The following is a 24,790-nucleotide window of genomic DNA, read 5'->3' on the forward strand; positions in this document are numbered from 1 at the left end:
AGAACTAACTCGTGCACAACAGGAACCACCACATGATCCCTAGCTCTGCGGTACATATATGTCTCTATTATTCTTAAGTTTTTGCAATATATGATTATGTACTAAACTTAGTTATTTTTATACCATTTTTAGGACCGAAGGTGTAGAATGACGTGCATACGCACCTCGTTGGGAGGCTTTTCATTGTGTTTATGTTTTTTCTATTTTGAGAACTATATTTTGTTGTAGTCAACTTATTCGTATTATTAATTTTAATTCAATTTTTTTAACTTGTGTTTTGTATATTTATTAATTTATTTTAATTTATATTTAGTTTTTTTTAATTTAATCCAAAACGTCGTGAAATTTTTTTGAGCAATCCGAACATCATTGTAAATGTTTGAGCAAAATATTATAAGGAAAAAAGTAGAAATAAAATATTTAAAAATATATATAAAAAGGATTTCCCGACGTTCTTTACGTTGGGAAAAAAACGACGGCAAAAGCGGTTTTCCCAACGTCGAGATATGCGTCGGCATAGACGGCGTCGAAAAAGCCTCTCGCGACGCATTTCTTCCGACGTTCTTCCCGACCCTGTTTTATACGTCGGGATATCTTTTCCCGACGATCTTTTCATTTTTGCCGACGTATTTGTGCGTTGGGAGTACCCCCGTCTCTTGTAGTGAAAGTTATTCTTATGATTTAAAATGTTATATAGTTATTTAAAATAAAAATATAAAATTATTTAATGAGTCTTTTAACCCTATTTTCAAAAATTCATAGACTAAAAATGTACATTTTAAAAACTTAAATATTAAACGAGTCTAATATTATAAACTTTAGAACTAAAAAAAGTCTATTTTTAAAACTCTAAAACCAAATGCACATATTCATCCAAACCTATGAACTAACAGTAATTTACTCGTAATAATATTAGGGCTTTTAAAAGGTTGTTAAAATATATAAGGATTTATGTCAAAATAAATTCTATATCAAGACGTGTAAAATATTACTTTTTTAGCGATGGTATAATAGTTTTTTTATGACCTAATTTATTAAGAATTTAAAAGCCAAGAAGATCATAATACTACTAATAATAATAATAATGCAATAATACACCAAAAAAGAGAGTGAATAATATTTATTTGAAGACAACTAAAGTGTAGGAAAAACAATGGCAAATGATTGTCTTTTTTTAAAAAAAGAAAAGGTAGTTAGCAACAATACAACATTATATATATGGAGACAGCCTAGCATGAATGTTTTATAATGACACCATATGCTCATAAATGAAATAATATTGTGTATACAACCTCAAAAAACCTAACATTCTACCAATATACCCAATTAATTAAATTTAATAGGGAATATTAAACAATAATAATTTGGAGGAAAAAGGATATTCAATTTCTTAATCTTAGCCATAGAAAGGATTTGGATTCCCATATTTGACCTAGCTTCTATTAATCATTTTTTTGCCACAAGTGTGCATGGAGATCATTAGAAATTTCCCACTTTTCTCCACCCCTCTTTGGGCAGCCTGGATTCTTTCTTTTCTTAATTTTCAATTTATTTTACATAATCGATCATGTTGATGTATTGGAAGAACAAATTCATAAAATTATCAACTATATATTTCAATGTGGAAGCAAAGTGTAGGTAGGGTCGATTAACATGAATCTTTTGTATTAAAATACTTCCATAAAGATTTGTATGGAGGTCAAAATTTCGAATCATTTTTATTGTAATTTTTGCCTAATTGTAATTCTTAAGAACTATTTTTTATTTATTTATTAAATACTTTTCTGAGTGAGTGTATTAAGTTGATTTTCGATCATGTGTGTAAAATATTAAATACTTTGAGTAAGAAGTTTGGGTCCATAACATTGTTTGATTGTGTAGGTGATGCATGCTCAAAACATAATTGGATCTCAAAATGGTATGGACCGAATATTATTGTTATAGTTCGTGGTTTGAGAATTACACCTTGAGTCAAATTGAACTAAGTTTAATTTAATTGTAGTACTTGTTGTTGATGATGAGTTGTATGACATAAACATACAAGCATCAGAATTCCACTCACTCACAAGTGGAGAAACACTTTTTTGAAGCTAGTTGCACACTAGAAGGGTTTTGGCTAGCTGTCCAAAAAACTTAAAAGGTACCGATTACCAAATGAATCTTTAGACAAACAAAAAATATGTAATGATTGGTTACTTCAAACCAAACACGTAAATAATACAAGAGGAATCGTGCACATAGAAGATACTATTCCAAGTTGAGTCTCTCCTTTAAATGTAGTTTATAGCACAAGAGAGCTAGCTAACACATAAGTTCATGACTAACTTTAAGTTAAAGATCGAAAACATAATTGGTCATTACAGATCAAGAAAGCATAAAAAGCGAATGAAATCGAACATCCAAATGGGCATGAGAGAGCCAAAAACCAATTCAATTCAACTTTGATCATACCATGATTTTGTGAGCTCTAGGTCAAACCTCCTATTAATACATTCTAATTATTATACCATGAATTATTATACCATGGAAGGTAACCTCAGTATATATAATCTACAAATTAAAAGTTATGTGTGTTAGTGTTACCAATATCCTATATAAATTTTAGTGTTAACATATACTTGTAAGATTATGGTAATTTAAACTATATGTAAACCATAGTTTTTTCTTTTCTTTTCTTTTCTCATTCACATTTTTATTTGTTGACGTGAAGTTATTGTTGTTTGCATTTTTTATCCAATTCATTATTCTTATGAAAATACTTAATTAAATGTGCACTTTTTTCTTTCAATTTTGTTGTTTGGTTTTGCTATATAAAACCTAATTTTTGTTTCTATTTTGGTCATCTCTTACCCATTTCTAATTTTAGAATTTTTTTTCCCCACCTTGATCCATTTTCCATTCAACAAAGTATCTTTAATTTTATTCTTTATTAGAAGATGATTTGTTTTTTCATATTGTCAAAATCGTCCTTGATAAATCATATATTGTCTATAATTAACCACACGACCCTACAAAACATGGTCTAACTTTCATCATAAAATATAGACCACAAATTGATAAGAAAAAATGAAACTTGTGATTGGTTGTATTATGAATATTAATTAAGTTTTTTAACTTGCAATCGTAAGAAAAAGCTCCCAAAATTAAGGTATAAAAGAATATATATATATATATATAATGAAAAATTTTATTGAAGATAACAAAATTACAAACAAGCAAAATTAGTCTATTTCATTGATAGAATCTAAATTTTTACTATATATTATAAATATTTTCATTAAATTTGTCATTTACAGTAACTTTTCAATTATAAAAAGATAAATATAATGGATTTTTTTTTTCTTTTCCAGAAAAATGAAAACAAATTAAAATACCATAAATAAATTTTCATATGGCTTTTTTTTTTTTGACGGTTTTTCTAAATCAAACAAAAATTGATTTTTTTTCTAAAAGTTAACAAAATTTTATAACAAAATATTTAAAAAATGTAAACTAAAATGATTTATAGTCTTCTCAGGCCGAAGTGTAAATTAAACCAAACAAAAGAAAATGTACATTCCATTTAATTAGAAAAATTGGTATGAATAAAAAAAAATATTTACAAAATATAGCAAAAATTTCAAATAAGCTACATGAATTTTACTATATTTTTATAAATAATTTTAATATTTTGCTAAGGTTGAAAACATCTCAATAACCATTGGTTTTAGGTTTGTTTTAATTGTCCTACATCAACAAAAAGAAAATTCATCCTTATTTATATACATCTTTTAAAAAAATAAAAATAATAATTGTATTGATTACTTCTTAGAAAAAACAATGTAGTAATATAAACCCACTCCAGAAGGTGACGTGAAAACGATATAAACAAAGAATACAGAGTCTAATAAAAAATTAATCATTTGTTTAATTATGTATAGCTTTCACGTATGTCATTGTTGCCTTCTTTTTTGTTTTAAACTTTGTTTCGTCATCTAAATAAGTGAGAAAGGGAGGGAAGTTTTTTGGTTTGTCATCTTTTGTTGTATAAATAATTCATTACAATAATTGTGTATATCATGATCTATCTATCTATCTATCTATCTATATATATATATATATATATATAATTTTAGTTTTATAGGTTTGGGTATAAAAGTGGCAATAACAATCCGCTGACCAAATAAAGAAAACAAATAATGGCATCATTCAAACTCAGTTGCTTTTCTCTTTTGATCATATTTTAGGCTTTCTGTGTCTATTTGTATTTGTGTGTGTTTTCTTTTCTTTTTCTTTTTATATGTTTTCCAGATTTTCTACTGTTGAAAATTTCAACTTATTGTTCCTCAAGTCGTTGTCAAATTCAATAGAAATGTCTATGAAAATATTAACATTTCATTTTAAGTGTGAATTTTGGTTTAATTTCTCTGCCACACAAATCGTAGAAAAACAAACAATAAATAAGTAAATAAATATACAAACACAACGTATCTTTTTTAAATTGAGTAATAATTAGGTACAAATTATAAATATTCATTCATGTAAATAAAAATTTAAAATAATATCTAAAAAATTAAGTGCATATATGCATACCCATTTATTTTATTTTTTTTAGTTTTTGAAAATTAATTTTCAAAAAATTGATAACTAATTCTCCATTTAATTATCAAACGCACGAAAACAAAAAATTAAAATGGATGTTAAACAGAACATAAATTGTTTGGCATTTCATTTTCATCCTCCCAATATTGTTCTACTTTAACAAAAATTGTTTTGGAACTTTACAGAATTAAAATATTAGAATTTGACACGACTTAATGAAAAAAAAAAAAAAACCCTATTTATTTAACAAACTTGACTCATTCAAAGAAATAATAACTCTATTTGTCAAACTTTGAAAATATAATATATATTTAATTTTGGTAAAAAACAACAGCAACCTTTCAATTTTGGTTAAACTTTCCCTCAGTTATTAATTGCAAAAAATAAAAAATTAACAAAAAGACGTTTCAATTTTAAGAAATTAAAACTTCAAAACTCGATTCCCTTCAACATTATAATTAAAAAAAACCCTTCAATCTCCTCATTCAACATAACATACAAAAAGGAAAATAAGTCTCTCATTATTATTAGATAATCCATTTGTTTTCTATTTTTTATTCTTCAAAATCAATTTTTAAAAAACATGTGTTTAATAACTCAACTTTTTTATTTGTATTAGGAAGGAAAATTGAAAATAGAAAAAATAAAAAAAATGCTTTTATAACAAAATTTTTATGTATGTTTGATAACTGATTTGATTTGTTTCCTGATGTTTAAAACCAAAATGTATTTTAAAGAAGTTTTTTTTTTTCTTCATCCTCATAATTTCTAAAATTTAACTTTCAGAAAGAAAAAAAACAAAAACTAATTTATTCTGATCGTATTGTAAGCAATAGAAAATAATAATATCGTTAAGAAAATGATTAATTTAAATACAATTTTAGGTTTGCCTAATTGATGAAGGAAAAAAAGGTTTCCAAAATTCGTTTGTTGAACAAACTTGACAGAGAAGCAAGTTTTGTTTTTGTTAATTTTGTTTTTTCTTTTAAAGGAGTTTCTATTTTGTACCATCTCCTTTGTATTTAAACATAAAATGGATCTTTCCATAACAAAATTGTATATATCGAAAATTATTTTTAAATTATCAAACAAAACATTCCATAAATTTACATTGTCAACTATTTGGAAAAACAAGTTGTTAATAAAATCAGTAAAGGAAAAGTACTACCAAGAACAAAGTCCATAGAAGATTATATTATATAAAAACTATAATTATTATTATTATATCATTATTAAAACAAACACTTTCAACATACGAAAACAACTCATGCACTAAGGTCTAAATCTACATTCTCAATATACTTAACAACAAGTCGAAATTAGAGGTCGAATGTTCTATACTCTATCTCGACATTGTTATTCTAAGAATACAAAATATATTGTGTGAAAAGAAAATAAATAAAATTAATTGTTAAAAAAAATTATGAGGTTTGTTTTTGTATTCTCTGTGTTGGTGAACCCTAAAAAGTTAAAATAATATACACAAGGGGAAAAAAAAAGCAATAAGGTAAGAAAATCTACGAGGAAACACTCAATCATAAGGACTGCCATGCCATTCTATACCCGTCCGCCGTCTCAAACCCGAACCATCTTTGCGTCAGCAATCTCAACCGATCATCTCTAACCTCACAGAATTTCCTTGGCCACTCCGGCGGCTCCACTGCCCTGTTCCCCAGCCCCGGCGCCCTGTCCTTCGACGTTGGATTCGCCGAATCTTTCCAATCCACCACGTAGGCCGACACGCGCCTTCGGAACTTCATTCGAAACTCCGGCCACGCTTGGTATTTGTAATGATTTACCACCGCCTCTTCCAGCCTCATCTGCTTCGATTGAAACTCTTTTCTCAATTTAAAATGGTGAATCACATTCAACAACGAACGATCCACGGCGTCCAATAACACAATCGATTTATGTCTTTCTTCTATTTTTCTCCTGCAATTGTAGCCCTGTGTTACTCCCTCCACCGGATGCGAGATACGATCGGACGGTCCATAGTCGTTGCACATGACTGTGATCATTCCGATTCCGCTGTTCTGCGTCGGGAGTAGAGATTTCAGCATGTTCTTCGACGGTTTCAATGAGTTTAACCACGAAGGGGAAAAGACGAATTCGTCGATGTCGACGAACATCATCCATTTGCATGATTTCTTCGAATACTCAACGCTGTGAGAAAATCCAGCCTCCTGCGTTTTAGGCCAAATCCAAAAAACGATCTCGATGTTGTATCCTTCTTGTTTCAATCCCTTCGCGACGGCGGAAATTTCATCGTCGCTGCCGTTGTCGTATAGAATGAACTTCTCAACGCCGATTCTCGAGTAGTACATCACCCACTCCCTCAAGAACTTTCCGACGTTGTACACCATCGTACAAGCACAAATCATTGATTGCGCCTCAGTCTTCACTAAGCCGCCACCGTCGCCGCTGCCACTGCCGCTGCGGCGCGGTGAGTAATACGCGACGGACGGCACGAGGATGTTTTTCCCTCTCGCGTCGAGAATTTCGAGAGTAACTTTGAATTTGTCGTGATCGTCTCTGGTCGTTAAATTCGGATGACGACATCGGAACACCTCCTGCACGGAGCTGGTAACGGCAGTTCGAACGGCGCCATCACCATCGCCAAACACGCAGTTTAAATCAGTCGGTTGCCGGTTACTTCCTTGACGATTGTTCACGCCTTTGACGAACAGAACGACATCGTCCTCTGTTTCAAAAGCTTCATAAGCGAAAAAAGTCCACCTCATCAATTCCGGCGCCGGAGAAGAAGAAGACAAAGACGACGAAAATTCCTTGTCCGGCGATTTGGTTAGCAACGGTTGAAGAAACGGCCGGAGACGACGGACGGACTCCGGCATAAGACACTTAAACGTGAGCCGACCAGTAAAATCCAAAACCCCAGAGAAATTAGCCGATGAAGTAGCATTGTTCTGAAACAAACAGAGAAAGTCCCGGAGAGAATCCGGAGAAGAAAGCGGCGTGTCGATTGAAGAAATCAGAAGAACTTCCCAATCGGGTAGAAGGAGCGAAACCGTCGGAATAGGATCGAGAATGGAAGAGACGTGGCGAGTCCGGTGAGTGAGTTGTTGAGGGAAGTCGGGATTAGTTTCATGGAGAGCGTAATGAACAACAGAATTAGCAGAGCGCGAAGGAAGAAGGTTAGACGAAGACGAAGATGAAGAAGAAGAAGAAGAAAAATTTAGATCGGAGCCAAAGAAGAAGGCCTTACGGGATAATTGAAAGACAAAGAGAAAAAAGAAGGCGACGGAGAAGAGGAGGCCGGTGAAGCGCGGCTTCCGCCGCATGGTTGTGGGAGGAATTTCAAAGGATTTGGAGAGGAGAGTTGGCGGTGATGGGAGTTGCGTCACAGGCGGCGGGGGAGGGGTGGAGTATGGAGGGGGGGTTATATATATATATATATATATACGTTATTATAAAAGAAAGGCGATATACGTGGAAGGTGTTGATTGGTGGTCGTGTTTGCCTGCTGGGTTTCCGTATATTGACTTAACTCACCCACATGGTAATTAAAAGGGGAGGGGGGGATTAAGAAGGAATTAATGTAGGGATTTGAGAGAAGTAAACGCTTAACAAATATATAGGGAAAATTTACCCGAATGTTTGCACTAATCACATCTTGTTTTTCCTATTTTGGTTTCTTTATTTCTCAATTAATTAGTATTATCATCATCATTTCAAATATATTTTCTGTCCCTAACAATTTGAGTTCTTTATTTATTTCCCATCTTAACTTTCAAATGGTTAATTCTAACGTTAATTCTTAATTAGTTTCATTTTTACTATTTCTTATTACTATTAAAACTAATTTTATTTTTTCAATTTCATAATTAAATAATAAACATAGACTAAAAATTAATGTGTTTACAATTGTTTGATTCAAACCTAACATACATCACAATTTTTAAATTTGTTCATTATTATCTCTCTCTCTCTCTCTCTCTTTTTAATTAATGGATGTCTTATCTTAAATTCTTAATTAATAGACAAATATTTGAGTCTTTAAGCTACCTATAATATCATATTATAACATTTCAGATGATTAGATTATCAAATGAGTTTAGGTTTAATGGCTAAATAAAATAGTTTAGAGACCAAAAATGTAATATAATTAAAACCTTGGCTTACTAATTATTTATTTTTTGAATATTTGACTTAATTGATAATATAAGTGAATGGGAGTTTTGAACCCTAAACCAAATTTCTTAAAATAGATTATAAAAAGTTTTAAATTTACAAGCTTGGTTTTGAGTTTGTTATACTGTCCCATAGTTTTAAAAAGTTTCTAACAAAGATTAAGACATCTAATTTATTTTTTACATGAAGTTTATTTTCTCTAAATATTTTACTATGTTTTGCATTTTCGGTTAAAAGAGTTGAATCGTTAGTTAAATTCTAATAACAAAAACAAGTTTTTGTTTTCTTTTAAATACTTTTTTAATTTTCAAGATGTTGTTTGGTTTATGAAAACATTGGTAGAAAAAATATACGACGTCGCAATAGACAAAATATCTAGAAATAAAAATGATGTTTATAAACTTAATTTTTCAAAACTAAAAAAAAAAAACCAATGATAATCAAACGGTGTCTAAAACTATAATATAAGTTTTCAAGTATACTCATTTATTATTTTTAATGTTCGTGTAAAACATTGTATTATTAATTCACACGAAAGTCGACTTTTAGTAAGTTTAAGTATTTGATAATATAAACATTAAACCTAACCGAGTCAAGAGGTGGAGCCACATAGGGCAAGGGGTGCATACATGTCACCCTATATATACATATATAGTTGTGTTCCAAAACGAAGCTTTGACAAGGAGTCATATGGTCCTTTTTATCGTAATTGTGCCTCCTCCGACTATATTTAGAAACATATTTTAAAGTACGCAAGCTAAACTTTTAACCTTCTTATATAAAATTGTGCCCTCAAACATGAGTTCTAGCTCCACCACTGATCAAATCAAGAATGAAGAAGATTAAGAAAAGTAGATAATGAGACGAGAGAGAGGAAAAAATGGAATAACGTGCGGAATGGACAAAGTTGACTTGTAAAGTTTCAATTAGCCAAGAAGGAAAAAGTTTACAATGCCAAAGGAATAATAACATTAACTTCCCCACAACACTGTCCTCTTTGGACAACGTTTCATTTTCACCCCCCCCAACATACTAAATATAATTAAACCATTAATTATTTTATTAAACAATTTTTAATTACTTAGAGGAGTCTTTCTGAGTGTAGTTTTAAAATTTTGGAATGAATGGGGTGTGAAATTAATAATATGTATGAATTTTGGAATATTAGGAATTTGATTTTTTGAATAAATATTGTCGTGAGGAAGAGGAAAAGGTTCAAAATAGAAATGATAAGGTTTTGTTTACTCATGTTATTTAATTATTTTAGGGAAGGGTGTTGTGATGTCTTATTTTTTCTATAGCTGTACAAACGTATAGAAGGATGATGATGATCATGTCTTAATAATTCAATTCAAAAACAAAACAATATACAAATACATTGTTTTTATATTTTAATTTTTATATCAACATTATCTTTAAAAGTCCAAATGTGATAGATATATGTACCCGTCTTAAAAATACTATTTAAATTGTCAAAATGAGTATGAATAAATCATATTTTTACCGTTAGAAAAATTTTATTTTTACGGTTCTCATTCGTGTATAAATTGACAGTACCTTGTTTCAAAATAATAAATTTTTTATTTTAAAAGTTTAGATAATAAATTTAGACACGAAACAAAAATTTTAGTCACAGTAACAATTTCAAATTTTTGTTTTTGTTTTCTGTTTTCTATTTGTTTGTTTAGTAAAAACAAAAATTATATATGGTAATTGGTTTTTTTTTTTTCTTTTGAAAACAAAAATGTATTTTTTAAAAGTTTGTTTTTTTCTTTTCATTTCCACTATTTCTTCGTAATTTTAAAAACAATTTTTTTTGCTTAAAAAACTGTAAACTGAATCAATTACCAAACATACTTATGTCTTAAAAATTAGTTTTAAAGAATAAATGGGTTGCTGGCAACCCAATAATTTTCAAAACTTGAGTTAATTCTTTTAAAACTTTCTTAAAAGTATGTTAACGAGGTGGAGGTAATGTTTATAATTAGGTTATCCTCATTTGTAGCCGAGTTTTTAAAGATTTGGCCACAACTGAGAGTTTTAGTGATATATATTTTTTAAGTCAACAAAATCTTAACTCAACTAACATCTCATTATACTATTAACCGTAAGGTTTGTAGTTAGAATAATCCTTCAACCCGAAATTATTATATTTAACAAAATAATATATTTGTAAAATAAAGCAGAATCCAAAATTTGTTAATGAATATAAAAAATAAAACAAAAAGTATTTTTAGGAAAATCTTTGGTCCTGATCAAATCAATTTCAGAGAAAAGAATTGTTAAAAATTGAAAAAAAGAGAGACTATAAACAATAACTTTGAACTTTGAATCTTATGAGAAACTTCATTGAAAAAAAGAAAAACAATAGTGTGTCAAATGCCTTGAACAATCTTCTACAAAAAAACAAAAAAAAGAGAATAAATAAGCTTTGGAAGCAAGTTTGTGAGAGGGATTGCTTCCTTCTCCTTCGTTGATAATGCATTAATCAAAAGTGAGTAGGAAAAACGAGTTTTTTTTTCTCTCTATGTTTTCTCTTTGTATTAGATGATATAGTTTTCTATACGGTCTTCGTTTGTTCATGTGTTGCAACAACCTTATTTTAAGTTAATTTAATTATATAGCATCATTCATGAGCTGCACGAAAATGATTGAAGGAAATTATAAAATAAAAATATGTTGGGTTAGCATGATTAGATTTTACATAAAGTTTTGCATAGTTCCCTATATATATATAATAGCTTTATGTCCTCCTTAAGAAATCAAATTCTAGTGTTCCAATATGCCTTGATTGTGTATTGAGATTCAACTCACATGATTAACCTTTATTTATATATATATCATCTCCATGTATAGTACTCTTCATATACCTCTACTTGCACACACAACCTCTCCTCTTAATTAGTTTTATAAGATTCAAAAGACTAAAAAAGATGACACATTTCGTTTAAAAAAGATGAAACATTTTGGTTGAGTAGAATGGATTAAGTGAAAAATAAAAAAAGCTTAAATTTAACTCAACTATATATTTAAATATATTGTTAGGAATAAAACATAAAAACCACAATTTTATCTTTTACTTTTAACGGTTTTATTTTGGTTGCTTTAGCTCTCTGTAAATGTACTTAACTAGCATAAGAGAATTATATAATATTCATGTTTATGGAATTTCACTATATATTAGTTTGTGAAAAAAAAAAGAGGTTAATTTTATGGCAAATTTCGACGATCAGATCATCTTCGACTACTAACTCCAACCATCCATTTTGTTGCTCATCTCCAACGATTAAACTCTATCGACCAATAGCTAATACACTATAAAAGGAAAACTTGGCGGGCAAAAATATGTTTAAATACAAAATTAAAATTATCGATTATAGTGTTTAATAGTCGTCGTCTCCCCATCACAATCTAGTATTAAGTATTGTTTTATATCTGTTTGGTAGGTCAATTAGACGAACAATATATATATGTATGTATGTATATGTATATGTATTTGCACGCATAATGTTGCCTCATTGACGATGGCCATGGTTTCTCTTTGTGTATGTGATAGAGATTTATTTTCTCTATTAACAAATAAGAAAACAACAAAAAAAAAAAAAAAAACCATAAAGTTAATATTTTTTTCTAAAATAATAGTGAAAACAATAGAGATATGTTATTGGCAATGATCATTTAAATGCGAAGAAATTGATCAATGTAATTTTTTTTTTCAGAAAATGAGATGACATTCTATTAGTTACAAAGATGACAGAAAAGGTTCAATTAAGTCAAATATATATCAACGAGTGACAAAATAAAGATAAATATTAATATCAATTATAAAGATATGTTTGATATTGAACATTTAGTTCAACTAATATATTAAGGTTATTGAGTACGTGAATAATGCAAACTAATAATTCCGATTCTCCTAAGTCAAAACCTATGTAATTAACCTTAATTACCTTAATTATTACTATTTTCTTTTAATAAACAATATTTTATGTTATAGATTTGGATCATAACAACTGTTTTCCTCTTTGAAAAAATCAACAAACACGACCTTACAATTTTAATTATATTCTTCCTATAATATTTTGATTAAACAAATAAATTATTATTGTAAAAGTTGGCGTAGGAAATCAATCATAATTTTCTAAACCCAATCATATTCCTCCACACATTCCTTCATTTATTTTATATTTGTAATCAAAACACTAATTTAATTTAATTTAATTTATTTGTTTAGAGAAAGTTGTAATCAAAGTATAGCTTCACATGTGATCCTGGAAAATAAAATTATGGAAAAAAATTCCATCCTTCATCTTCCCTTTATTCTACAATCTCTCACGTTTGATATTTCAACTTGGATTTGAGATTTTTTAAAATCTTATCATAATTCAATATTTTTCTTAACTTAGGGGAAAAAAATATATCTCTTAATCTTTTTTTAAGGATGTTTTTTAGCGCGCTTGTCACATACGTGATGGATGTGTCGATGGACACAAGGCGACATACATTAATACAATATCCTCTCGTCTTCGTCACCATTTTTATTTTAGCCTTTAGAAAAATCTTCTCGCTTTCTTTCTCGTAATTTTTTGCTTCCATTAGATGCAAAAGATAAGTAGGAGAAATGGACATTTCTAGCCATATGATCAAATTTTGATATATGAACGAAAAGAGAATGAGAAAGTGGTGAAAGAAAAGTAAAGTGGGGAGGAAAATAACAATGTATCTCAAAAATATAATCTATGCTTTATATATATTTTTGTTAGGTAAGTAATGGTTAACCCAACTCTAAATACCTATTTAATTTATCATTAAAAATGTAAGTTTCCATATATGTTTTTCTTCTTCGATCTCTACATACTTTTATTTTGGGGTCTTTTAAGAATAATAATAATAAAATAAACATGACAAAAAAATCACTAATGAGCAAAAATCTACTACACTTGATTTTTTTCACCAACGGCATATTTTGTCATTTCGGACAATCTCTTTCTTTTTTTTTTCCACACATAATATTTAAATGTGGTTGTGAGGTCAAATTTTTTTCATAATATACAATATATCAATCCACAAGAGCTATATTAGTTACAAATTATATATGTAGTTTTTAAATATCGTGTTGGATCGTCATGATTTGAGTTTGTTATTTAGAATTAAACAAAAAGTCTATGGTTAAACATCAAAGAAATATATACTTCAAACTCACACCAGAAGCATTGGATCATCGAATTGAGTTATTCATAATTTTTTTTAATAAAAAAGATAAGGCTAAAGTGAATAAATACCCTTTAACTATTATGGAAAAAATGTTTGGTGAGTTTTAATCTCTTCTTGTTCACCTCAAATTTGTTTGTATGAACTAGTTTAGAAGATCGTATCAATAAACTAACACAAAATTAGTTTTCGTTATTTATTAACGGTATGTCAGTCCACCGTAAATTTAGAGTTATACTAGTAAGTAACAATGAACCTAATCATTACATGCAAGTTGTTTGTAATTAAAGTTGGGTCAAAAGTTCATTTTACCCCTAAAATTAATAATTTGTCTATGGTCCAATCTAATAATAAACTAAGCCTTCTCGAATTAGTAAGATGGTAAGGTCTCATTTCATTTTACCACAATAGTATGGTTATTGAATCAGTTACAAAGACTTGTTTTCACTTGCACAAATCGAAGGTAATACTAAACACACATCCACGTCATACATTCACGATGGAGAGCAACACCAATTAGACAACAATCTTGCAGACTGCGTATCGAACGAAAACGGTCCACGACGAGCAAGGATAAACAATGTGTCTAGGGTTTTGAGAAACATATCATGATGTGGTAAGGCATGTGTGCCTAACTGCCTTGCCGTGTGTGTGTTTGCTTATCATTGTAGCCAAACTTTGTGTTATTAATTAATGGTATTCTCTCCAATGTAGGAAAAAGGGAAAAGATAATACATCTTTCCTACCTAAGTTTTGAGTTTAATTTCTATTAGGCATATTGTTTTTTTTTTTTTTTTTTTTTTGTAAATTTAATATATTTATTTATTTATTTTTTAGTTTGATTTCAATCTAGTTCGTAGGTTTTCAATTATATCAAAATTATCGTTTATACTTGAGTTTTGTTTTAATTTGGTTTATTGGGTTGGAGATTTGAAACGAAATACACGCTTTCTATCTTTATTATCGTTGACTATTGATTCTTTAATGTTAATGGCTATTAATTACTTTAAAATAATTAAAAATTTATAATAAATTAAGTTTCATATTTTTTGTGACTATTAAAAGTAAATTTAAAATTTTATTGCACAATTATTTTAAATTAATTAATAAACACTAATGCTACCCTCAAAGTGTATATTTAATGGAAAATGTGTAAATTTAGAACATATGAAACAAATTGAAAAACAACTAAAATCTCAATAGTAAAATTGTAACATTTTGAAACTAAAAAACTAATTAAAGAAAAATAGATTCAAATGATAGAGAAAAAGAGTACATAGGCATGAACGGTAAGCAATCAAGTTATGTTTTCTTTTATCAAATTCACCTGTTTGGTTAACGATCTTAATTAATTTTAAATTTTGTGATCTAAACGATATAAATTCTATTGTTTAAAATATAATTCCAATGTATTTAAATTTTTAATTCAAAATTTTAAAATGCAAAATCGAGATTTATTTTTTTAAAAAAGGAAAAACTACTTATACAAAATAGTCAAATCCCCTTCATCTTCGTTTGCTGGTGAGTCGATTTTTCTCTCTATGTTCGATTAAGACTCTATCTTACTCTAATTTGTAGATGAAAGATCATATCAATTACTAAACTTGTTTTGGCGGCAAACAATTATAATTAATATTTTATAAATACATTTTTTAGAAATTGGAGTTTAATTTTTGGGATGGGTTACAAAACATATAATTTAAAGGCTAAATTATAAAAAATGCCCGGCGTAAAAAATATCTATAAATTTTCAAAATTATAAAAAATTCTGAAACTCTAAATATTGATTTAAAAAAAAAATACTTTTACTATAGATTTGAATAAAAACCTTTAAAATTTTGTTTTAAAAATATTCATGAACTATTAAAATTTCATAAATACCATTAAACTTAATATAAAAAAAACTCTCATAAAATTTTACACCAAACTTCTCGACACCCAAAACAAAAAATTTAAGAGATCTTGGAAAGAAATAGTGGTCGTAAGGAAATTATTAGAACATTATGTAAATTTAAGACATCCGAATAGAAATCCTATAAAACAAAAACACTAACCAAAATATTTTCTAGATATCTACAAAAAAATATTCTTATAAAACACACCTAATATTGCTAGATGGGTATGAGTTATGATTTCATACCTCTATCTAAAATTTCGTTTATCTATATTTTCAAAAAATAAACATCATTCAAAATTTTCTTTTAAAATGATTTTTTCTTTTTCCCTGAAAATAGAAAGTTTGGAGACATTTAAAAACATAAATTTTTTTTTATTTGAATCGAAGATAGTGTGATTGGAATGGTCTACCAAACTTATACCTAAATTTTCCAAACAACAAATAGAGAGATACAAAAGTTTAGGCCTAACATTTGTATAAAAAAGAAAATTCCGATACGTTTAATTGAGTATTTATTCTCTTTCCCATTCATTTTGTCCGGCATTTTTCTTTTTCCCCCCATTCCTCCTCTCCTCTTCCTGGACCGGCGAGAAGGGTAAAAGCCATCGCTGACGAAAGACTATTGCGAAACCTCAGTCCGCCGATTCCTGAGACTTTCGAATCTGGGCTGTAAGGGTAGGTGATTGCTTGATGAATCTTTTTACTTCATTGCCAAACTCTTCATTTATGCATGGAGTCTTCACCCCCGTTCGATGCCCCACGATGATTAGAAATTCCACTGCCATTTTCAAATCAGGTCAGCTTCTCGTCGTCCTTGGATTCAGGCTTAGACTTACATTTCCACTCACGCATAGATTTTTTACATCAACTGCTTCTTTTCCTCAAAGCCTTTCTGTAGAACATGATATACCCGCTCAACTCTTCACCATTCTCTCTCGCCCCAATTGGCAGAAACATCCTTCTCTGAAAAATCTAATCCCTTCTATTGCTCCCTCCCATATTTCTGCTCTTTTCGCACTCAATCTCGATCCACAAACTGCTCTTGCGTTTTTCAATTGGATCGGACAGAAGCATGGATTCAAACACAATGTTCAATCCTATGTTTCTATGTTAAATATCCTTGTTCCCAATGGGTACCTCCGCATTGCTGAAAATATGCGAATTTTAATGATCAAGTCTACGGATTCATCAGAGAATGCGGTGTTCGTGTTGGAAATGCTGCGGAGTATGAACCGCCGGGTGGATGCTTTCAAATTTAAGCTCTCTCTTAGGTGCTATAACATGCTCTTGATGTTGTTGTCGAGGTTTCTCATGATTGATGAAATGAAAAGTGTGTATTTAGAGATGTTGGATGACATGGTTACACCAAATATTTTCACACTCAACACAATGGTCAATGGATATTGTAAATTGGGTAACGTAGTTGAAGCAGAGCTGTATGTCAGTAAGATAGTGCAAGCCGGTTTGAGTTTGGACACATTTACTTATACTTCTTTGATATTAGGATATTGTAGGAATAAGAATGTAGACGCTGCAAATGCCATTTTTCTATCAATGCCAAATAAAGGTTGCCGCAGAAACGAGGTTTCTTATACCAATCTGATTCATGGATTTTGTGAAGCCAGGAGGGTTGGTGAAGCTCTTAAATTGTTTTCACAAATGCATGAGGATAATTGTTGGCCTACTGTGCGTACCTACACAGTTCTCATATTTGCATTGTGTCAGTTGGGCAGGAAAACAGAAGCACTTAATATGTTCAAGGAGATGACTGAGAAGCGTTGTCAGCCAAATGTACATACCTATACGGTCCTTATTTGTAGTTTATGCGAGGACGGCAATTTTGATGATGCCAAGAAAATTCTAAATGGGATGCTTGAGAAAGGATTGATTCCAAGTGTAGTCACGTACAATGCCTTAATCGATGGTTATTGCAAGAAAGGATTGAGTGCGAGTGCCTTGGAAATTTTGAGTCTCATGGAATCAAATAATTGTAGCCCAAATGCTCGCACTTATAACGAATTGATACTTGGGTTTTGCAGGGCAAAGAATATCCACAAGGCCATGTCACTACTTCATAAAATGCTTGAGCGGAAGCTTCAACCAAATGTAGTTACCTACAACATATTGATCCATGGACAGTGCAAAGAAGGGGATCTGGGCAGTGCTTATAAGCTGCTTAGTTTGATGAATGAAAGTGGTTTGGTTCCTGATGAATGGACTTACGGCGTCTTCATAGATACACTCTGTAAAAGAGGGCTGGTTGAAGAAGCTCGTTCTCTCTTTGAGTCTCTTAAGGAGAAAGGCATAAAGGCAAATGAAGTAATGTACAGTACTTTGATTGATGGCTATTGCAAGGTTGGAAAAGTCAGTGATGGTCGTTTCTTGCTTGATAAAATGCTTAGTGCTGGATGTGTTCCAAATTCAATTACTTATAATTCCTTGATTGATGGATATTGCAAAGAGAAAAATTTTAAAGAAGCTCGTTTACTTGTGGAAGTAATGATAAAGAGGGACATTCAGCCTGCAGCTGATACTTACACCATTCTTATAGATAATTTATTAAAAGATGGTGAGATTGACCATGCCCATGATGTGTTTGATCAAATGCTTTCCACAGGTTCTCATCCTGATGTATTCATATATACTGCATTTATTCATGCATATTGTAGCCAGGGTAGACTAAAAGATGCAGAGGTTTTAATTTGTAAAATGAATGCAAAAGGAATAATGCCAGACACTATTCTTTATACATTATTCATTGATGCATATGGACGGTTTGGATCAATTGATGGTGCTTTTGGCATTCTGAAGCGTATGCATGATGTTGGTTGTGAGCCATCTTACCACACATATTCTTATTTAATTAAACATCTCTCAAATGCAAAGCCTAAAGAAGTAAGTAGCAGTTCAGAGTTGAGTGACTTGTCATCAGGGGTTGCATCAAATGATTTTTCCAACTGCTGGAGGAGAGTAGATTATGAATTCACTTTGGAGTTATTTGGCAAAATGGTCGAGCATGGGTGTGCACCCAATGCTAATACTTATGGCAAGTTTATTACAGGTCTTTGCAAGGTTGGATACTTGGAAGTAGCTGACAGATTGTTTGATCATATGAAAGAAAAGGGACTATCACCTAATGAAGACATTTATAACTCTCTTCTCGGTTGTTCTTGTCAATTGGGACTGTACGGGGAAGCAATTAGGTGGTTAGACATACTGATAGAGAATGGACATTTACCACGTTTAGATTCTTGCAAGCTGCTGCTTTGTGGTCTGTATGATGAAGGAAATGATGAGAAAGCAAAAAGAGTGTTTTGTAGTCTACTTCAGTGTGGGTATAATTGTGATGAAATGGCTTGGAAAGTACTCATCGATGGCTTACTTAAGAAGGGCCTTTCTGATAAATGCTCTGATCTATTTGGCATCATGGAGACACAAGGTTGCCATATTCATCCTAAGACGTACAGTATGTTGATTGAGGGATTTGATGGTGTTCAGGAAATTGATTAATCATTTACAGTTTCGAGGACAACCCTATTTTCTTCCAGTGGTGTATACTGATGAATGCAAAATCATTACCCACTAGATAATTTATCACCTTTGCTACTAACTCTCTAGTGATTGAAGGTTGATGTTGCTCAGGGAAGGGTACACATTTGAAATTTTTGAGTGGGTACCACACTATGGGCAATTGTGCTTGAACGAGTAGAACTTCTGTAATAGTGGGAAGGCAAGCTCTTCTACTCTTTTCATTTTGTATATTCTCTTATACATTTAAAATCCATACGATTGTTTTCTCTTTGAGCTTTCTTCTCTCAACAACTGCCGGACAACTTTTATTAATTGGAGAGCCCTTTTTAAATTTCTTGGTTTGTGGTGGTTCTTACCTTCTTTTTGTATATTTCATCAATAAAATGTTTCGTTAGGGAATTTATGTAATGGAGTTGACTTCTCATTTATTTGTTGATTATTAGATAGAGCTCAAGTGTCCTCTTTTCATTAGACAGTTTCCCGTGAAGATTAGCATTTCGGCAAGATATGATTTTTGGCATAACATTAAGGGTGCGTTTGGGAGAGGGAAAGAGTTATGGGGGAAAAGGATTATAATAATCCTAGGATTATGATAATCCTAGTGTTATGATAATATGTGTTTGGGGGAAAGAATATAAAAGGTAGTATTATAATAGTATGTGTTTGGGGAGAGATTATGATAGTAGTGTTATAGTAATATGTGTTTGGGGGAAGGATTATGATTGTAGTAATTTAAAAAATAATAATAGAATTTAGATTGAGTTATTTAGGTAGGGTAATGTAGGGTTGTAAGAAAGTAAAAATAGGATAAGATAGGGTTATTTAGGGATTAGGATTATTTATCATATTCCTTGGGCCAAACACGGTTTGGCCCAATTTCCTAATCCTTTTCCCTCTAAAACCCCACCCCAAACACGCCCTAAGATAATAACTCCTGTTCTTCTTTCTTGATGTAAATATTATTTTTGTTTATGAAGTGGATAATGTAAATTGGTTTCTGACTTCTTGTTTTCCTTCATTTATGAACTACCTTGACATTTTGACACTAGTCAAGAACTCTTAAACTAGATTGTCAGTTTCACATTCTTATTGATTAGATTAATCTTGAATATTTTATTGTAGGTACAGGGACTTTTAGAGTTAATATCTTGATGAAAGTTTAGACTTCAGTAGAAAGACTGCCCTCACTCTCTTAGCATGTTACTAAAAATTACACGTAAACCCCTCTAATCATAACCACCTCGTTCTAGTAAACTACCAGGTAATTACAATTTCCAATTATTATACATAAGTCCCAAATGTAACCTTATTATTACTATTTACTAACAAGTAGCACTTTTTTGGCTACTGGTTGAACTGACCGACCCTTTCTGCTAAAAGCTAGACTTGAGTGTTCTTGTGAAATATCCTTGATATAAAGGTTGGTTGGGGTAGGATCTTTAGCTTTCTTTCACCTTGTTTCTTTGCTATAAAGGTTGGTTTGACTCACATACCCATCAAGAATGTAAACGAGAAATTGTAAATCCCAGTAATTTTTAGTTCTTGTGCTTTTTCAATATGCTTTGGTTTGTTAATTGGATGCTGTAATCGAGCTTTACATTATTGAAGTTTATTTTGTAATTGGTTATATTTAAATAATAGGTAACCTTAGAGAAGTTACGTTTTTTGGTATAGCTGAGAACTATCACCACTATTTTGACTAAGCTTATTCTTCACTCTGTGCAGTTTTGAGCAATTATGCATCAATTACACAAATGTAAGCTGCCATAAACTTTCAACCAGGTATTACTCGTTTCTTTCTCTAATTCAATGTCAACTATGAATGGCGTAGTGATATTTAGCACCTCTTCAGGACAGAGCAAGAAGAAATTGATTGAAGCTAGCATACTCGTTGTGATAGTCAAACTCTCCTGTAGCTTATTTAGAAGGTTCATCTCTCATCCTAATAACTTTGATCTTTGGGTTATTAGTTTATCTACTCGGTCTTTTTCAGTTGATTTCTCTTCATTTTAAAAGCTTAAGGAACACTTGATTTTCCACATAAATATTCTACACATATCAGGTTCACTATGAGGTTCAGACTTCTGCCTAACCTATTTGTGTGGGATCAATCGATACTAACTTTATGTTCTTTCTTATCCTTCTCCAGAGAGTTGAAGTGATAATATCAAAGTAATTAGGTGGATAAAATTTATCCGACATGCTTTTTCTGAGAGAATAATATAATATATTGACAAGGCCAAGGGAAAAATACGATGAGATCTCCTATTGAAAGGGTAATAATGGTAGGTCCTTGACATTGCTATGGATATTGACAGAAATAGCTCAGAATTAATTTGTACTACAATATAAACAGTGAAATTGCATTTACAGGTTCCATGGAAATTTACAGTACTGAACCCCAAGCACTTTGAGAGGCTCCCAAAATTACTCTTCCAAATTCTTCCTATCCCTCTTCTCCATAGTACTTTCTTACCTTTGTATTTATCTATTTATTTATTATTGATTTTTGGATGAATTACCGAGCCCTTTTCATTGAGAAAAAAAAAGAGAAAAATATATGGGCAAGAAACTCACAAAAAGAGAAGTTCAACTACAAAAAAGGGCCTCCATCAAACAAAATAAGACTAACGGATAATTACAAAGAAAGTTGCTAGACCACCGAACATCTTACAATATCAGAGGAGGATTAAAGAGTGGGATCACTTATGTTAGTTGGACCGTGGCATCCACATCAAATGGGAATAGGATCCTATCAAAAGATTTTTTGCTGAACCGTGGCAACCCTAGGGCAAGTTCTTTCAATCAAATAAGACTTCCATATATCGATCCTATCAAAAGATTTGTTGCTGAACCCACAGAAAAATTTAAATTTAACAAGGGACCAAATATCACTGGGAGAACGCTCAAGCCTTTTAAAAGAAAATCTTTTGTGCCTAATAATTACTGTAGACCCCACGAAACGTCCCCCTACCATTATGTCACTGCTAATACCCTAATAATAAACCAAGGTTTTTCACGCTAGTACACTATCAAGAAGTTTTACTGTCAAAAGTACAAAAGCCTGAAAAATAACCCTTAAACATACAGTTTCTTGGTTGAAAGTTTATTATATTTGATATGAATTATAAAATATATGCCAAAGCTGTCATTAACAATTTGCAAACTGAACACAACTCCCTTAAGGAGATTTGCATTAAAACAAGTGCTACTGAGGAATTTGTTAACAAGAAGAATGCGGTGACGATGCTGTTTTATTGACTAATTGGATACCCTGAACATAAGCAGTAGGTTGAACCTGTTTGTATCCAATATACCCAACATAGCTATTAGCCCCCTTCATTCTATGGACGTAAATAGCCGGGTAAGCTTCTTTGCTGAAGTAAAAGCTGGCGCACTGTTGGACAATATTATTTGTAATTGAAGGGTCACGGAAAAGCATGCTGGAACTATGGTGCACTCATGGACAGTTTTGTTTGAAATTGAAGGGTGACAGTGAAAATCATGCTGGAACTTACAAAAGATCTGTTTGTGGTGGGTGGATAAAAATAAGTTGCATGTCATGTTGTGCAACGTGGAAAATGTTCAATATATAGGAATTGGAATGCGGGTGTTACATTAGATGTGCCGAGAAGGCCCTTTCAATGATGGATGGTATCATTCAAACCATTAGGCGAGTACTTATACCTGCTGTCACAATGAACGCCAAACAAGTAGTTGACTCATCCTGGTTGCAGTGGTGTGGTACAGTCAAGGTCTCACATTGTTTCAGGACCAATGTAAGAGGAGCACTAGGCACAGCTGTGGTTGAAGGAGCGGGCAAAATAGTTGCAGTAAACGAAGGCACTGATGATAAGAGCGATTTTAACATTCGAGCACTTGATATTAAATGTGTATGAGATTCATTGAACTACTGTAAACAATAAAATGACAGTGTCCTGGGACTAATTCTATAAATAAGATGGCATCGGTCATTTGTCAATTCGAACATTTGATATGTTTCTTTTTTTTAAAAAAAAATGTTTATTGTCATTTTAAGTGAGACTGGAATATAATCTTCTATTTTGATTGCAAGTTCCCTCCCCTGTAAAATAATAATGCAACTTAAAACTATTTAGAAGCTGGCTTAATATTATTTATGTGGACAGAATTGTTTCATGGTGACGGGCAAAGAGTCAACAAGGGAGAAAGGGCATGCTGAAATGGGGAAATTAAGAAGGGGAAAGTCAAAAGGATCTGATAAATGCGACTTCAGGGCTCCGTACAGGTAGTTACTACTACTACTGACATGGTGCCCTTTCGAAACATGTGGTTAGTCACCACTTCAGCATTTTTTAACGAAAATGATAATAGTCTGAACATTTCAATGTTCATACATTGAAATGTTTTGTTTTGTTTTCATTTTGACAGATGGGGTTATTTCTCTGCCCCATACATGGATAGATATATTTCAACATTCAAACACCATTACAAGGATTAGGAAACATATTTTAGTTTCATAGTTCTATCAATGGTATTAATATGATATACTTGTGTGGAGCCTGTTGGAAATTTAGAATTATATGCAATTTCATTCTACTGGGATAAAGTTGGTCAAAGTTTGATATCCTTTAGGCCAAAGCAACGAGTGTAACACAACTTTTTGATATCCAAAAGAGTAGAACAACGTTACTGCTCATGATAATCATTTACGTGGATGTAATGATTCGAACATATTTGACACTCGATCATGATGGTGATACATTTCGTAGGAATTTCTATTCTTTCCATGAACTAAGTCACACCTGAATTGTTTCCAGGACAAGGCTTCAGGAAGCTTTCAAGACCGAGTGAATTCTTTTATGCAAGGAAAATTCTCTTCTCAGAGATTTCAGTGGAGTTCAAAAAGAAACACTCTCGTCTCCAAAAGTACTTTGCGAAGGAAATGTTGGAGGAGATGGATACCTTCTCATCCACTCACTTATAAACTAAAGACCTTAATGTGAGCTTCTGAACTTTAGAGTTGTATGTTGCTTAAGAGTTCTAGGAACAATCTTCACCAACTGTTGTGGTGTACCCCCTTTGAGAAGGAGACATTGACTCTCTTGTTTAATGTACTCTTAAAAATTTGGTTGCTGAGTTTAAATCTTATCATTTAAGATGAAGATGAAGCGTATCACTTTTGGAGCACAAACTCTTGGCTTCTAGTTAAAAGATGTTTGAATATCTTAACCGTTGAGTTATACAAATGTTTGAGGATTAAAATTAGTTCTCAATAATACTTGATGTGTGCCTTCTAGTCAACCTAACTAGAATTTTGTGCTCCCGGTAGATTCAACAATGATGTTTAACTATGGTGGAGTTATTATGGGTTTGCTTATTTGTTTATCCAAAAACTCAAATATGTGGGGGAAAAAGCCTTTTTATCGCACTAAATTTAGT

The 24,790-nt window shown here is 31.3% G+C and overlaps 2 protein-coding genes across 9 annotated transcripts; one reads left to right on the forward strand and one right to left on the reverse strand.

Annotated features, from left to right (window-relative positions):
- Positions 1-5,771: 5,771 nt before the first annotated feature.
- Positions 5,772-7,971, reverse strand: LOC103502651 (glycosyltransferase family 92 protein At1g27200). Its single transcript, XM_008466670.2, has one exon. It carries the CDS (start codon positions 7,878-7,880, stop codon positions 6,117-6,119), a length of 1,764 nt encoding a protein of 587 aa, XP_008464892.2. The 5' UTR covers positions 7,881-7,971; the 3' UTR covers positions 5,772-6,116.
- An 8,383-nt stretch (positions 7,972-16,354) lies between these two features.
- Positions 16,355-24,513, forward strand: LOC103502617 (pentatricopeptide repeat-containing protein At5g65560). 8 transcript variants are annotated; one of them, XM_051082064.1, is made up of 8 exons: positions 16,355-19,568; positions 20,492-20,630; positions 21,095-21,151; positions 21,222-21,297; positions 21,519-21,654; positions 21,743-21,833; positions 23,518-23,636; positions 24,169-24,513. In XM_051082064.1, exon 1 carries the CDS (start codon positions 16,529-16,531, stop codon positions 19,346-19,348), a length of 2,820 nt encoding a protein of 939 aa, XP_050938021.1. In that variant the 5' UTR covers positions 16,355-16,528; the 3' UTR covers positions 19,349-19,568; positions 20,492-20,630; positions 21,095-21,151; positions 21,222-21,297; positions 21,519-21,654; positions 21,743-21,833; positions 23,518-23,636; positions 24,169-24,513. The 8 variants fall into 8 exon arrangements, with proteins under 8 accessions (XP_050938021.1, XP_050938020.1, XP_050938016.1 ...); XM_051082063.1 differs by lacking the exon at positions 20,492-20,630 and having other exon boundaries at positions 23,518-23,680; XM_051082059.1 differs by lacking the exon at positions 20,492-20,630.
- The last annotated feature ends 277 nt before the right edge of the window (positions 24,514-24,790 follow it).

The sequence above is a fragment of the Cucumis melo genome, chromosome 3 (assembly GCF_025177605.1).
Source record: "Cucumis melo cultivar AY chromosome 3, USDA_Cmelo_AY_1.0, whole genome shotgun sequence".
In the NCBI taxonomy this organism is placed as follows: domain Eukaryota; kingdom Viridiplantae; phylum Streptophyta; class Magnoliopsida; order Cucurbitales; family Cucurbitaceae; genus Cucumis; species Cucumis melo.